This window comes from Bidens hawaiensis, unplaced genomic scaffold, assembly GCF_021521415.1.
Source record: "Bidens hawaiensis isolate Kalapana, Puna unplaced genomic scaffold, B.hawaiensis_p1.1 tig00028610_1, whole genome shotgun sequence".
Classification (NCBI taxonomy): domain Eukaryota; kingdom Viridiplantae; phylum Streptophyta; class Magnoliopsida; order Asterales; family Asteraceae; genus Bidens; species Bidens hawaiensis.
Genome location: NW_027494690.1, coordinates 28733 through 44353, shown reverse-complemented (window position 1 = coordinate 44353; position 15621 = coordinate 28733). Strand labels below are relative to the sequence as shown.

Here is a 15621-nt window from a genome sequence, read left to right as displayed (position 1 = left end):
GATGGGTAGAACTCTAGTTATGTTGATTTTAATGTTTAAGCGAGCTGGTACTAACCAGAATCCGAACAGCGAGTCGGAAGTCAAGTTTTGGGCACTAGCCTTAAAATTATGTTACAAGAATAAAAGTCTTCTGGACCGAACGTTGAATCCGTCCAGAAGTATTAGAAAACGGATAGTCAAACTTGTTGACTGTTTTGCCCTTTAACGGGTTTTAAGCGAATTGACCAGTCAACACCCTTCAATCACCAAAATTGATTGAAGGTTATTGACTAGGGAATATGTATGAACGATTTTACAGTTTACAACTTACTCGGAAAGTGAAAGGAATGATGAGAAACGGAAGTCAAAGGTCCTTGAGTTTGCAAAGTCAACGAACAAGTCTTGAATCTTTAACGAATATGCAAAAACCGAAGGGTTGGAGGATGAACAGAGGTAAGGGATGGCTGGAGGATGTTCCTTAGGGCTTGATTAAAGTTTACAGCAGATGAATGGGGCTTGTTTATATAAGAATAGCAAAAACGAACTAATTATGGGCTTTTGGCCCGTTTAGGTAAGAATATACGATTTAAGGAAGAATCAACGATTTATTCACAAAGATCTGATCTTGGACAGGAGAAAACGAATTAGGAATGGTATTTTAGTTGTATGATGTTTACTTGGACCTTAACTCACTCAAACATGCCTAAAATAAACGATTTTATACCTTAAACGAACTAGAAAACGAACTAAAACATAAACGATCTGTCTAGGTGCACCAAGGCGGCACGCGACGGGGGTGGGGGTCTGCCCGCGCGGCCATCTGGCATCCTATGGTGGAGATTCACTAAATGGCAGATTTGGTCCTTGAAATTTGATATTTGGTTACTTATTAAACTTTTTATGAAATAAGGAAGAAATGGACATTATATAAACTATGAGGGGTTTAAAGTGAACTTTGAAAACTTAATTACATATAGCTACTTGGTTTTGATTAATATTAATGATCCCAAAATATTTCCGGGCCGGGTTATACGTAAACGAATACGGTGTCGAAAAATCCGAGATGTTACAGTATATAAGCATAGAAAATGCAGTGGCAAATGCTAGTTGGCTACGAGATTTGCTATTGGAGTTATATGTTTCCGTTTGCAAATACATGATCGTCTACTGTAACAATCTCTTTGTAGTATACATGACATAAAATCCCTTTCAACAGCAGCGAACAAAACATACAGGAACTGACATTTATTTTCTTCACAAAGAAGGTCCAAACTAAATAACATTAGGGTCCTTCACATACCGGCTGCTCTCCACTACGTAGATAATTTCACAAAAAGGCTTCTACAACTCTTATTTCAAGAGTTCATTCAATTTAAGCGTTTGTTCTATCACCACTAGGACTCTTTGAATATATATTAGGCCCCTATTCTTTTATAAATGTTTTTTCTAGGCCTTAATCATTGGCTCACTCACCATATATTTCCCTATACTTAGGTCCCTTGTTTAACGATAGATCGAAACATTGAAACCATAGACACCATTACCTATCTTTATTAAGGGGGTGCTTGGGATTCCTTATTTTACCTCCTTTTAACTTTCGGCGATAAATTAATGAGTTGCAATATTGTAACTTATTAACTTATCCCCTTACAATAACACACAATACCAAACATCTTTTAACTTTTCAAAAGTTAATAAGTCATAAGTTGCATAAAATAAGCAATCTCAAACACCTTCTAAGATCTACTGTTAATCGTACCAAAATAACCATTATTATTTTAACACATCATTTTGACATAAACACATTTTAGCTTGTTATCCCGTTTGTTTTTACATGTTTTACTCAAATACGCAACTTCACCGGTTAGGGCAGTGGAAACCATTAATGTAGAAGGAAGGAGGAGTAGAGACAGACGCAAATTGACTTGGGAGGAGCGGATTAGGCAGGATTTACTAGAGTTACACCTCTCTGAGGACATGGTCCATGATAGGTGTTCATGGAGACGTTGGATTAAGGTTAAGGACTTTTAGAGAATATCATATTTGTATCTTAGTTTAGCGTTAGACTCTTATACATTTTAGGCAGATTTTGCCTGTATTTGTTTTTTGTTGGTATATCTATTTGGATTCTATGATTTCACATGCGCTGGTATTTGATTGTGACACTTTATCACTGTAAGTTTTGTTATTGGTACGTGTGTGCTTATATATTACATGCTTCGGAGCTTAGGGTCTTTTTGGGAAGTAGCTTCTCTTTCCTCATGGATAGAGGCAAGGTATGCCTACATCACACCCTCCCTAGATCCTACCAATAGCTTTTGCTATTTGTGAGATTTACTGGGTATAAATACGCATATTATCTTACTTTAAAAGAAGTTTGAAGTGGTTGGACCTACTTGGGCAAACGGCATTAGGCTCAATACTTTGCTATGAAGTATTGTGATAGTCGTGACCATAATATTTCACATTTGTTAGTAAATTAAATTTATTAAACACACTAAATCCCTTGCCACCATATGCATTTGAATCATTTCAATTTGAACAAGAACACAACCTGTTATTATTTATTATGCATGCTAATTCTACTTTCAACTAATTTGTTGAATTACAATTACATAATCATAACTGAAAATTTGAAATTAATGGCAAATACATCCAGTAAGCAAAGATTTTCGGCTCATATAAGGTTAAAAAATCATCATCATATCACACAAAGTTTTTTACTTTATTACTTAGAAAGTTAGAAGTCATAATGGTAAAAAGAAAATAATTTTTTGTTTGGTTCAAGGTGTGTGTATATATATATTGTATCTTAAACTTATTCAGAAAAACATATTACAAAAGCTATGCGTTCTACACACACCAGATTGATTATTTAAATACTAGGAAAGCCTATACAAGTCGTATAGGTCCAACTCCTGTATGAGTTATTTTCAAGAAATTAAGATGACCAGATGGGTTAGTAACCCATCAATGATCCACCTAACTATCCAATTAAAAAAAGATAAAACTTGAAAGACGGTTACTATTTATAAAGTATCGCGTAATTACCGTAATAACCCATGTTACCCAAATTAGTTCCAAGTATTGTCAATCTTTTTGTCCAAAGTTTTATAATATTAGAAGTAATTATCTCCACACAAATTAAACTTTATTACCCAAATTAGTTTTTACATTTGTCAATTTTTTAGTCCAAAATTTCATAATATTAGAAGTAATTAACTCCAAACAAATTAAACTTTATCTGTTTATCACCCAAATTAGTTTTAACTTTTGTCGATATTTTAGTCCAAACTTGAGGGAGTTTGGGTTTTTCAATGGAGGTGACCCAAGTTCAATTATCACTTACAACACTTTGGGGGATATTAGTAGCTCAACGAAGGAAGACTGAGATCTTTGTGTGTCAAGTTCGATTTTGAGGGCATTCGGGTTTTACCACAGTGGGCCTTATGGCCGGTAGATTTTCCTCGGAACTGAAGATAACTTGGAGGCGCTTAAGGGCTCCGTATGGCTGGGTTGGGTCAGCTGGCGTTGACCTTTAGCCATTGGATCACCCCGTACAAAGTACCTAGGCATTTTATGTTTGTTGTCCGTTAAAAAAATTTATCTCCAAACAAATTTAAAGATAATCTCTTATACTCAGGGGCGGATGTAGGTTATAGAATCAGGAGTAGCATCCGCTACCCCTCAACTTTTCGTTGGTAGTGTAAAATTATTATTTTTTTGATCAGTTTTCGTATTTCTCTACCCCTGAAACAATATTACGTTACCATTATTTGTTTAAAGCTCAACCAAGTTAAAAATTCAAATCAAATAAAGCCCAATCAAAGTTTATAGCCCCAAACAAAGTCTATAGATCAAAGCAAATGAAACCCATTAATCTCGTTTTTTTTTCTTTTGTTTGAACGAAAACATCAAACAGAAACAAACTCAAACACAAACAAGCTCAACACAATCATCATTTTTTAAAAGTTCAAATCAAATGAAGCCTAATAAGCAAAGTTTATAACCCAAAGAAAATAAAAACCAATAACCTTTTTTTCTTTTGTTTGAACGAGAAACATCAAACAGACACATTGCTCAACAAAAATCATCATTTTGAGGTTGAAGTTTTTAATACGATTTTGGATATGCAAATTCAAGAATTTGGAAATAGATTCAGTGAGGTCTCAACTCGTTTGTTAGAAAATATGTACGGCTTAAATCTATGAGATTTGTTTTCAAGTTTGGCATATTTAAGATAATGACATTTTCGGAGATGCATCCGAATGATTTTAGTAATGAAGAGAGATGATTTATTTCGGGTAATCATACGACTTTTTATCACACTTTAAAGTAAGATGATAAATTTGCAAAAATCGGGTGGAACGCGTGACGTTACTTGTGCAATGGTGAAATTGGAAAGCACGCCACTTTTCCATCGGTTTATCGAATATTGAAGTTAGCGTTGGTTTCCCGATTGCAACTGCAACCGTTGAAATATGTTATTATAAAATGAAACTTATCAATACGGGCTTGCACAAGTTATGAGTATTTGAACAATGCTTTACTTTATGCGGTCGAAAGAGAAACGCTTGATAAGGTTAAAAAAATGGTGTGTAATGGCTCGATTTCATGCTTTCAAAAGCCGAAGAGGAGAAATCTACACCTCATGTGTTTATATATATATATATATATAATCATGTTTTTATTTTTGTTTCGTTTACATTGTATGAAATACGGTAAAAAAAAAATTTTAATGCTACCCCTGAGATTATGTATAGATCCGCATCCACTTGTACTATTAAAGTTACAAACTTACAATATTCGGGATAGGTTAACGTACAATAATTGGTTATTGTACATTAGGTACACGAGCTTTTTGAACGTCAATTTCAATTTCACGCGGTGACATAATTGTAAATAACTTAAATTTAATTCTATGATCTAATTCATCAATTGATTCATCGAGCGTCCATCCATATCAATATAATTCAACCGTCGATCAGTATTAAACTAATTTGCAGATTGATATCAAACTAATTGAGTTAACTATCTAACCCTAAAGATGTTCGTTACCTGCAAATAAAATAGAACGTTTTATCAAAACGTATTAAAAAAAATCAATTGTATTTCAAACCAGAATGTATTAAAAGAACATTTTATCAAAACGTATAAGAAGACATCAATTTTATTTCAACCTATAATGTATTAACAGAACGTTTTATCAAAACCAGAACGTATTATCAAAGCAAAACGTATTAAACCAGAACCTATTAAAACAAAACTTGAGCGTATTAAAACTTGAACGCATTAAATTGTTTTTGATATATTATTAAAACAAAACTTCAACATATTAAAACTCGAACGTATTAAAACGTTTTTGATATATATAATATATCTAATAAAACTTGAACGTATTAAAAACAATTTTATATTGTATAATCAATTTTGATAGACCAGAACGTTTTATAATCAATTTTGATAATATATCTAATAAATTTTATAATAAATTTTTATAAGGGAAAACTTGAACGTTGTCGACGACGATGATGGTGACGAAGAGTGTTGATGGCGCTGGCAAGCGAACGTGAAGGAGTTGTGCTGGTGTCGGTGAGGGGTGGTGGAGACGGATTGAGGGAGAGGGACGAATAGATGAGTGTAATTGTGATTATGGGTTTTGAAAATCTATCGGTTGGAAGTGTCGCGTATGTAACGTACATAAGATTCTACCTTTAATTGCTACATGCATGACTATTGAAAACATGAACCTAACAAGAAGCAACACATACCGAATATAAAAAAGACGAATAAAATCACAAACATATTATGAATAAATAGAATAGATGTTAAGAAGATACAAATTCGATTATATTAAATCTCATTCTAGCAAATCCAATCCATAGTATTTTAAGGATAATATATCAAACAACTATCCTATATTGTCAAATGACATCAATTAGTTTGGCAGCATATTTTGGCATAGTATGCCTTTTTATTTTTTATTTTTATTTTGGTGACATCACATCAATCATCAATTACAAGTCATTAATTAGTCTGTATATATTCCATCCTTGTGTTTAGGGATCACAATAAGCAACCTTTAATTTGTTAAATTCGTGTGTTTAAATAAAATCGAGCCGGATTGCATGTTCGATGTTCTGTTCAGTGTTCAATCGGACTAAGTTAGTTATTTAGTTTTAAGAAATTCAATATATTGGGCTATGGATTTTTATCGTTTGCGCAACACATCAACCATTTAGCCCATTACAAAGCTAATAACCCGAACCAAGAATCTTGAATAACCCGAACCATGAACCGATGAATACGGATCATGTTAAAAATCGTTTTTTCGGTTTGAAAATTGCTTGATGACATTCATTTTTATTCACTACTTTTATTTTATTTAGTTAACTTCATTTTAATTATTTTGTAATAATAAATAAGTACCTAAATATTGTAGGCGTATTTAAATAAATATCAAAATAGACAATCTACGTGTTATATATATATTTAATACTTAGTATTCTAATTTGACATGACTAATTTGTCGAGTTTTAAAACAAACTTTCCCCTGTAATTACTATATACCAAACGCTACATAATAATTTGCATATACTTGATATGTATAAAAGTAGATCTTTAAATTTAGAGATTTAACTTTTCTGTTTTAAAAGTTAGAGAATTAGTTTTTTATTTTATTTTTTAAATCTCATAACACAATTAGTTTTAGTTTTTTTGAGTCTTACACAATTAGTTTTTTTATATATCATTTGAATATTATAATGCAAGTTGTCTAGTGCTTAGATCTTTTCAAATGATCATGTGCCCTACGGGAGTATATTCGTAACAAATATTTTTATACGCTCTGATTAAAAAAAAACATTTTATAATCATAATTTATTTATTATATGTGTGCTTGTATAGGTGATTTCGTTAACATTCACTTTATAAATATATTTGATTTCTTTGTATTTCATTCCTATTTATAGATTAGCATTAATATATCTAAATAAGTTTTGCAAGTTAGTTTTATAATTACATCATATTCGTTAGGTATAACCTACGAGAGGTGCATATTCATTTCCATTTATTGTAATAATAAATCCATACGCAAAGGATAGAAGGATTGATGCTACACAATTGAAGTGAATGGAATGCGAGAGGGAACGGAGGTGGGATTAGCATTCCACGTAGTCAAAGGGTTCATGAATGAGTGGAGTACTTCCCGATAAGAGATAAAAATCGAGAAGGGTTGAGGAGGAGATATGAAGGCAAGTGACCGGCCCCGTTGGGTACTAACGAATAATGATCTCATTTGCAAAAATATGTTTAAATTTAGTTACGCGTTTAGTTCTCTACTGTTACTCATATCATGTATTTGATAAAAAAAATTCTTATAAAATTATTTTTTAGTCTGGTGGTTTTCAAGCGGGCAACATCAATAGTTCTCGACTTCCCACCCTTAGATGGAGTTACATTTTTTTTTATCACGTGGTGTTAAATAACCAAGCTACCCACACACTTTGTTTAAGCAGTCAACTTGGAGAATTTGGGTGCACTATTGTAACGCTAGACACTGCGTTATAATTTAACAATTTAAATGTGCATTATAATTGAGCAACTCGTATATACTTTTGTAAATAGTTTAGACCACATAGTACAATCATTTTGTTTTTTTCAATAAAAAAGGACGTTTTTGAAAATAATAAAATAAAAAACAACAAAACAATACTTGAATTATGGAATCAGTTTTGTTTTATCTTATAATTTTAATATAAAGTATATAATAGTTAATTGAGTGGTACAAAATTGATGAGACTAGATTTAAAAGAACATCTATAACCCTTGTAGTGGGCTTTTAAGAGGGGAAAAAAGTCTCATAACATCAGGCACATCACCTTCGAGACGCTATGGGGTGTTGTGGGACCAAAATGACTTGGGCGTAGGGCTGTTCACGAGTCGAGCCCGAGTCAAGTCAGGATGGTTTCAAGCTCGGGCTCGAAATTAAATGGGGCAACTTAGCTAGGCTCAAGGTTGATTTTGAAGTTAAACGAGCTTAAGATTGAGCTAACGAGTCGAGCCATGACTCGAGCCGAGCCAGGGTCGATTTTTGCTCGGTTACAAAAATGATCCAAATCAGCTCAAAATGTTGTAAATCAACTTTTTATAGCTAGTTTTATTCGAGCTTTTTTCGAGCGAGCCACGAGCCCGAGCTTCAAGCCTCGAGCTTTTTGAACAGCCCTACTTAAGCGCTTTGTACATAGGCGCTCCAAACTCACCTTTCTCTTACGAAAAAAGTCCCCGTCAATAGAATGGTAGTAAATGGGTGCTATCATCCTTCACCACTACATAGAGTCTAATAAAGTCTTGTTATCTTTTACCATTTCAAATATATATATATATATATATATATATATATATATATATACTTTTAACATCTTTTTACCATTTCAATTATTTTTAAGTTCATATTATTTACATTTTTCCAACAGAGTTGATAGTAAACTTTGAAATAGAAATATCTACTCACTTTGTATTTGTAACATGACCTATTTTTTTAGGTTAACTATTTCATGAAAATCGGTATTTCCTAATTTAGTTGAAGTTTTTTTTTCACCCAATATATTATACACTAGGATAATAACCCGTGTTATACACGAATGAAAACATATCAATAAACAATATAAATATAAACAACATATTCAATCAACACAAATATTGACATAAGTTTTTTACCATTAGATATTACAAAAGATGTTAAACTATGTCTATAACATAAAAAGAAAATATTTTATAAATAAACAATGCAGTGAATAAGAAATAATATAACATAAATGAACCATTAACATGAAAAAAAAAATAAAAAACACATATTAGTAACAAATTTTGTGATATTAATTGAAAACTAAGCTTACAAATACATACCATGTTTAAACTTTATCACATTAAATTTCTGAAAATCTCCTTGTAAACAAGGTTTGTTGTTTTATTTGTAAGTTGTGATTCTTCGTTCAGTACGACTAACTTAATATTGGCTCTACTCTTCACTCTTGACAGAACTAAATAAAGTTGGTCAATTTGAAAAAGCTGGATCTTTTAAGTATAAACCAACTCTAGATAATGATTGACCTTGTGAAAAACTGTATCTTTTAAGTATAAGCGAACTCTAGAAAAAACTGAATATTTTAAGTATAAGCCAACTCTAGTTGGCCATTGATTAAAACTAATATCATAATTACATTAATAAGTTACAAAAATATAAAAGTCAATATTATTTATTAAAATTTTATTGTGAATATGTGGAAACTAGAGTTATGGAAAGTTGATTACATGGAAACCTATGTGGATGAAATTGTTTTGTTTTAGTATATTAGTTAGATACGTGATAATATTTATAACTTATTAATTTTTGGTTTGCTATAAGTTTAATAATATCTAAATTTAGTAATCAATCATAACGAATATATCATTTAACAAGCATATAATATCTTTGTTAACTGTCAATGAATTATTGAGGCAGGTTATATGTCCATTAATATATAGCATCTTTGGTTTTAGATTAAACCTTTTGTTTACCTTAATAGTTAATTAGTGGTCCAAAAAGTTTTACGTTTAATTACCTCCACAAGCTTTTAGTACGAGATTAAGGACCGATAGTATTTGTTTGTTGATTATTATATGACTATATAGTACTTTAGATTTGTAATAATCTTATTAAAAGAATCTATAGTTTTTGTGTTTTTGCCTATAGTTTCTTGCTAGCATCTCTAATGTTATACGTCTACAAACGTCATGATATTCTAAACTTTTTTCAAAAACGCTTGACTGTTTGCGTCTCTGGATCAAGTCGCTAAACTTGAGCTCCCAAGCGCCGCCTCATCCTATGACCTCAGGTCATCCGGACTAGGGGTGTAAACGAACCCATCAGAGCCTGAGCTTGACTAGGCTTAGGCTCGGATCCTTTTTGACTTATGAGAGCTCGAGCTTGACTCGTTTTGAGCTCTTTTGCTCAAGCTCAGGTCGTGAGTTGTTTTTACAAGCTCGAGCACTTGCTCACTTACTGTTTATTAACTAACTATATACGTTTTTAATTAGTTTTATGTATTTCAAGAAAACCTATAAACCAGCCTAAGCTCATCTCGACCCTGTGTAGTATTTAAACGAGCTCGATTATGAATTGTTAACCTAATTCATATAAGTTCAAAATAAATAAAATTTGAAAAAAAAAATACACAAGACTCGTTAACACTCAACTAGCCTAAACAAGCTTCCTATAAAGGCTCGAGCGCGGACTCGATAGCAAAACAAGCTTTATCTGAGTCTCGGGCTCGCTGGTTTCAAAGTGTTTATCAATCTGAGCTCGTATAACCTGGGCTAGCTTTTTACCTAAGGATCAAGCTCAGCTATTTTCAAATTTTTTATCAATTCGAGCTCAAGTAATTCATGAACATCTTACCTCGTTTGATAATTTTGTATACATACGAGCTCAAGATGGCACTGGTATCGATCTAGAAAATTTAAAATATTTGATACCGCTATTTCATGCAAAATTCAGGATACCAGTATACCAGTGCCGTACCAATACCAAAAACTCAAAACTTGATATCGGTTAAAATTATATAACACATAAAGTTTAAGTAAAGGCGTTGTATCCAGCTGGAAGGCTATAAGAGCCTCCACCTTCCAACTAGACCCACTCCCCCAACCCCAATCCTTTCAAAACCTCCCATGGACCCACCCACCACCGCCCCTCCGCCGTCCTCCGCCGTTACCACCGACGAACCAACCAACTCTCCTGCTAAACTCCGCCTCATGTGCAGCCACGGCGGTCACATCGTCCCCAGGCCACACGACAAGTGCTTATGCTACGTCGGCGGTGACACACGCATCGTCGTGGTCGACCGCCACGTCACGCTGGTAGAACTCACCAACCGCCTCGTCAAAACACTATCGAATTCACCGGCGAGTAATATTAATATAAATTATAATTTAAAATATCAGTTACCGTCTGAAGATCTGGACTCGTTAATATCCGTTACAACTGATGAAGACTTGGAGAATATGATTGACGAGTACGACCGGCTCAACAACCTAACGTCTTCGACCGGTCGTCTCCGGCTTTTTTTGTTCCCGTTCCCGGTTAAACCGGAGTCGGTTACATCGATTGGATCGCTTCTTGAAAGCTCGCTTAAATCAGAAGACTGGTTTTTAAACGCGCTTAACGGAACGACGTCGTCGGGGTTTTCTGACACGTCTTCTGTTAATTGTTTGTTAGGACTGGAGGATGACGTGGCGGTGAGAGAGAAGAAGAGTTTGGTAAATTCGGCTGCGGTTAACAATTTCAAATCGTGTTTGGTGAATCCGACTGCGCAGGATGTGCAGTCGGTTCCGGATAGTCCGATGCTGGAAACGACGTCGTCGTTTGGTTCGGCTTCGTCTTCGCCGCCTGTTCGGGGTGTTGGTGATGAGCAGTTGAAGATTGAAGAGCAGTTTGCTGCTCAGGTTGGTATTAAGCATACGGAGGATGTGAATTGTGTGGCTGCACCGGTTTCGCTTGCGGTTACTTCGGTGGTGAATAAAGTTGTGGAGATGGAGAATTTGAGTCCGAATGGACTGAATCGTGTGGTAACGGAAGACGAGCGATTGGATAATGTACAGATTCATCTTCAACAACAGCAACAGCAAAAGGGATCAGGTTTTGATGTACAGATTGCTCATCTTCAACAACAGCAGCAGCAACAGCCACAGTATCAGCAGAAGGGATCTGGTTTTGATATGATTTCGCCTGATTCGGTTTCGAGGTACCTTTTTTTTAATTATTTTTGTTTAATGCGTACCAAGTGTTTGATAATATGCTTAAGTGAAAGATTGTATTGTTAATTTGTTATGAATTGCAGTGATGGTAGTGTAACGAATCCGTTATCGAGACGAAAGCCGACGGTGATTTATCAGGATCCGAGTGGTTTCAATGATCAAAACCCTAGGATTCAGATTCAACCGGTGCAACAAGTTGATCCACAACATACTCAACTTAACGCTCAACCTCAACCTCAAGCACAACCACAGTTTATTCACACTGCAGTTCCACCGCCGCAATACCTTCACCATCAACACCACCCGTCGGGGGCGGTTCCGATGGCGGCTTATTACCAAATGTACCCGTCCCAGTCTCACATTCGTGCTCCACACGCACCACTAGATCAACATAATTTTGTGTATTATATGCCTGCCAGACAACCGCCTCAAGGTTATAATTTACCACCGTTGCAGACCGACCCTGCTGCTTCCGCGCCGCCTAGTAGTCAAGTCCCACCGCCGTCCGGTTTGTTCATCGCACCCCGAGCAGTCCAACCCGCTACTAAAACCGACCCGCCAGCGGGTATGTATAGACCCACCGCGACTTCTGGTGTGCTCCCGCCTCAACTGGTGCAAGTTCCGTCTAGTCAACATCCGATTCAGCCTCAGTTTGTGGGTTACTCTCACATCCAACAACCTTCTCAACCCGTGTCTTCTACCGGCAGTGGTGGTAACTATGTATACGAGTTCGCTGATCCTGCACAACAAGGACGACAACATATATACTATGCGCCTCAGCCTTTGCCGCCTCAATCCGCTGCGCAGTATCAAACCATGACGTCGACTTTGCCTGTTGAATCCCAAGCAGATAATAATATGAAACAACAGCAAGTGAGAACATCATCACAGCCTTAACAGGTGAGTTTCAATTGAAAATTTTGCAGTGAAGTGTGTTCTTTTCCATTATTATCATTATTATTATTATTATTATTTGGTCTTTATATTGGTATTGGTTTGTGGTATGTATTTGTGCTTGAAAATAAGAACATGGCTTTGATTTTTATTATATTCTAGTATATGTGTATGCTATATAATTTACAGTTGTTCAAAGATTCTGGTTCAAAACCAATGGAAATCATAGAAGATAAAAGAGTTTTAGTTTGGTTTCATGCTTCTTGTTACCTATATAATTGTACTTGGTGTCCATTTGATGAATGGAACATTCATGCAAATGAGTTCTTAAATGGTACCCATGATTTAGGCGGCTCGCAGTTTCTAACCTGTTTAAGACATGATCAAACCTGGTGTAATTATATATATTTTTTTAATTAGTTAAACTTTGTAGGAATTTTGTTATAGACATGAGGTATAAAGTAGTTAATCGCGACGTCTTTCTAATCTGTTTAACATGATAAGACTTGGTTTGCCGGCAATTAGGCAATCGAACATAAAGTTGTGTTATAGACATGAGGCAATGTTGTAAAAATTGCTAGTCGGTAGTTGGGTGGTGGGGTGCGGGCTAGCGATTAATTGGGCTTAATCGAGATTAATTGGGATTAGTCGGATCGGACTTAATGTATATTTTCAGTTTTTTATATTACACAAACATATTTTGGCCGAAAATTGGCTGGAATCTCGTTGGAAACCACGTTCACTAAAAAAAAAAATTCTTTTGTAGCGAATAATTTATTATGGATTTCACCGGTATCTCACCGGAAACCGCTGATTTTGATCGGAATCACGCTGGAAACCGTTGAGTTGATCGGAATCTCGTCGGAAACCGCCGGTTTTGGCTGGATTTGACCGATTAATTAGCCGACTAGCCCAAAATTAATCAGTGTTGTGGGGAGTAGCGATTAATCGGTGCCTAATCGGGATTTTTGCAACACTGACATGAGGTATAAAGTAGTTAATCGCGACGTCTTTCTGATCTGTTTAACATGATAAGACCTAGTTTGCCGGCAATTAGGTGATCGAACATAAAGCGTGTTTTGGATGTTGCCAATGCTTTATTACATGTGTGTCCGGTTGTGAGGTAAGTTTGTAAAGTTGAGAAGAGAATCACACTGATGAATCTTGGAGATATGATGGCAACATGTGCTGGAAATAATTGGAAATCCAAAGGGATGAAACATGGTACATGACCCCACAAAAGAGTGGTATATGCAATACCCACTCTTGTAACTTTCTTTTTAAGATTCTAAGAGAGTGCAAACAAGCTGAAGATGATTTGGGATGGCTGATGTTCAAACAAAAATGTCACTTTACATGGTTACATGTGTATATAGTTCTAAGAGAGTGCAAGATGATGATTTGGGATGGTTGATCTTGAAACAAAAATGTCACTTTACATGGTTACATTAAGTGTTGCAAAAATCCCGACTAGGCTCCGATTAATCTCCAATTAGTAACTAGTCCCCACTTCACTGATAAATTTTGGGCTAGTCGGCTAATTAATCGGTTAACGGTCAAATCCGGCGGTTTTTGGTGAGATTTCGACCGAAATCAGCAGTTTCCGGCGAGATTCTGACCAAAATCAGCAATTTCCAGTGAGATTTCAACAAAAACAAGCAGTTTCTAGCGAGATTTCAGCCAATTTTCGGCCAAAATGTGTTTGTTTATGTATAAAAATGAAAATTACATATAAAAAAGTGTGTTTGTATATATAAAACTAAAAAGTATACATTAAAAGTTATATCCGATTAATCGCTAGTCCCCACCCATCGTCCGACTACCGATTAGCGATTTTTACAACATTGGTTACATTACACATGTATACAAACGTTAAACGCTATGTAGTTTGCATACAAACATAAACATGCATACGAAACGATATTAGGAAAAGCGCAACCAATTTCCATGTAAATTACTGTACAAGATATTAATGTATTCAAATAAGAACTGGTAAAAGAGATTAGGGGTGTTCATGGTTCGGTTTGAAACTGTAAAACTGCCCAAACCTGTCATCGGTTTGGTTTCACGGTTGGTTTTTTCTCTTATTTTTGGCCGATTGGTTTCAAAAATTTCAAACCGTATCGAATGGTTTGGTTTGCGGTTTATACCAAAAACCAACCGTAAAAAACCGAACCGTATAATTTGATTATATATAATCTTTTAGATACTTTATATGCTATATATATGCACATATATATTATTAGACATAACTAAATCAAAATTGAATGATTTGTAAATGAAATACATTAATATCTTTATGCAATTTCTTTAAAATTAAAATCTAAAAACAATTTTCAATACTAGTACCCAAGCTTACTTTTTTACAAATTGGGGCAGCATACACTTTGATTAACTTGTGGATAACATTTTTACCTTTTTAACAACTTGTTTGGACAGCTTGTGTTTAACAACTTGTCAAGAACTGCAAATTTTTGAAAGCTTTACTAATATGTACCATATCTTATTTGAACATATTGCATAAAAGACTAATGGGCCTAAACCGTGAAATCAAACCGGAATCAAACCGTTAGTAACGGTTTGGTTTGGTTTGGTTCGGTTTAAGAATTCAACGGTTTGGTTTTGGTTTGCAAAAACCAAAAACCGTTACTAACAGTTCGGTTCACGGTTTAATATAAAAACCGCAAAAACCGGACCGTAAACACCCCTAAAAGAGATTAATGTATACAAATAAGAATGTTTATTGATGTTAAGAAAACACCATTTGAAATACAAGTTAGTTAATAAGATATTAATATATTCATCTTTTGATATTGATCTAACCACTTTATGGTTATACAACCGTATAGATGTAAAATAGAAGTCAAAATTTCATTTCTTAGATTTTTGTAGCATGTTGGTTTTTAGGAAATTTATTAGTGGACGCAAGTGTGAAGTGATAGGCTAGCTCAA

General features: G+C 34.7%; 1 protein-coding gene across 1 annotated transcript; it reads left to right on the top strand.

Moving 5' to 3' along the window:
* The first annotated feature begins 10689 nt into the window (after window positions 1-10689).
* On the top strand, window positions 10690-12818 carry LOC143577449 (uncharacterized). The gene is made up of 2 exons (XM_077061281.1): window positions 10690-11762; window positions 11859-12818. The coding sequence occupies exons 1-2, from the start codon at window positions 10690-10692 to the stop codon at window positions 12670-12672; spliced, it is 1887 nt and encodes a 628-aa protein (XP_076917396.1). The 3' UTR covers window positions 12673-12818.
* The last annotated feature ends 2803 nt before the right edge of the window (window positions 12819-15621 follow it).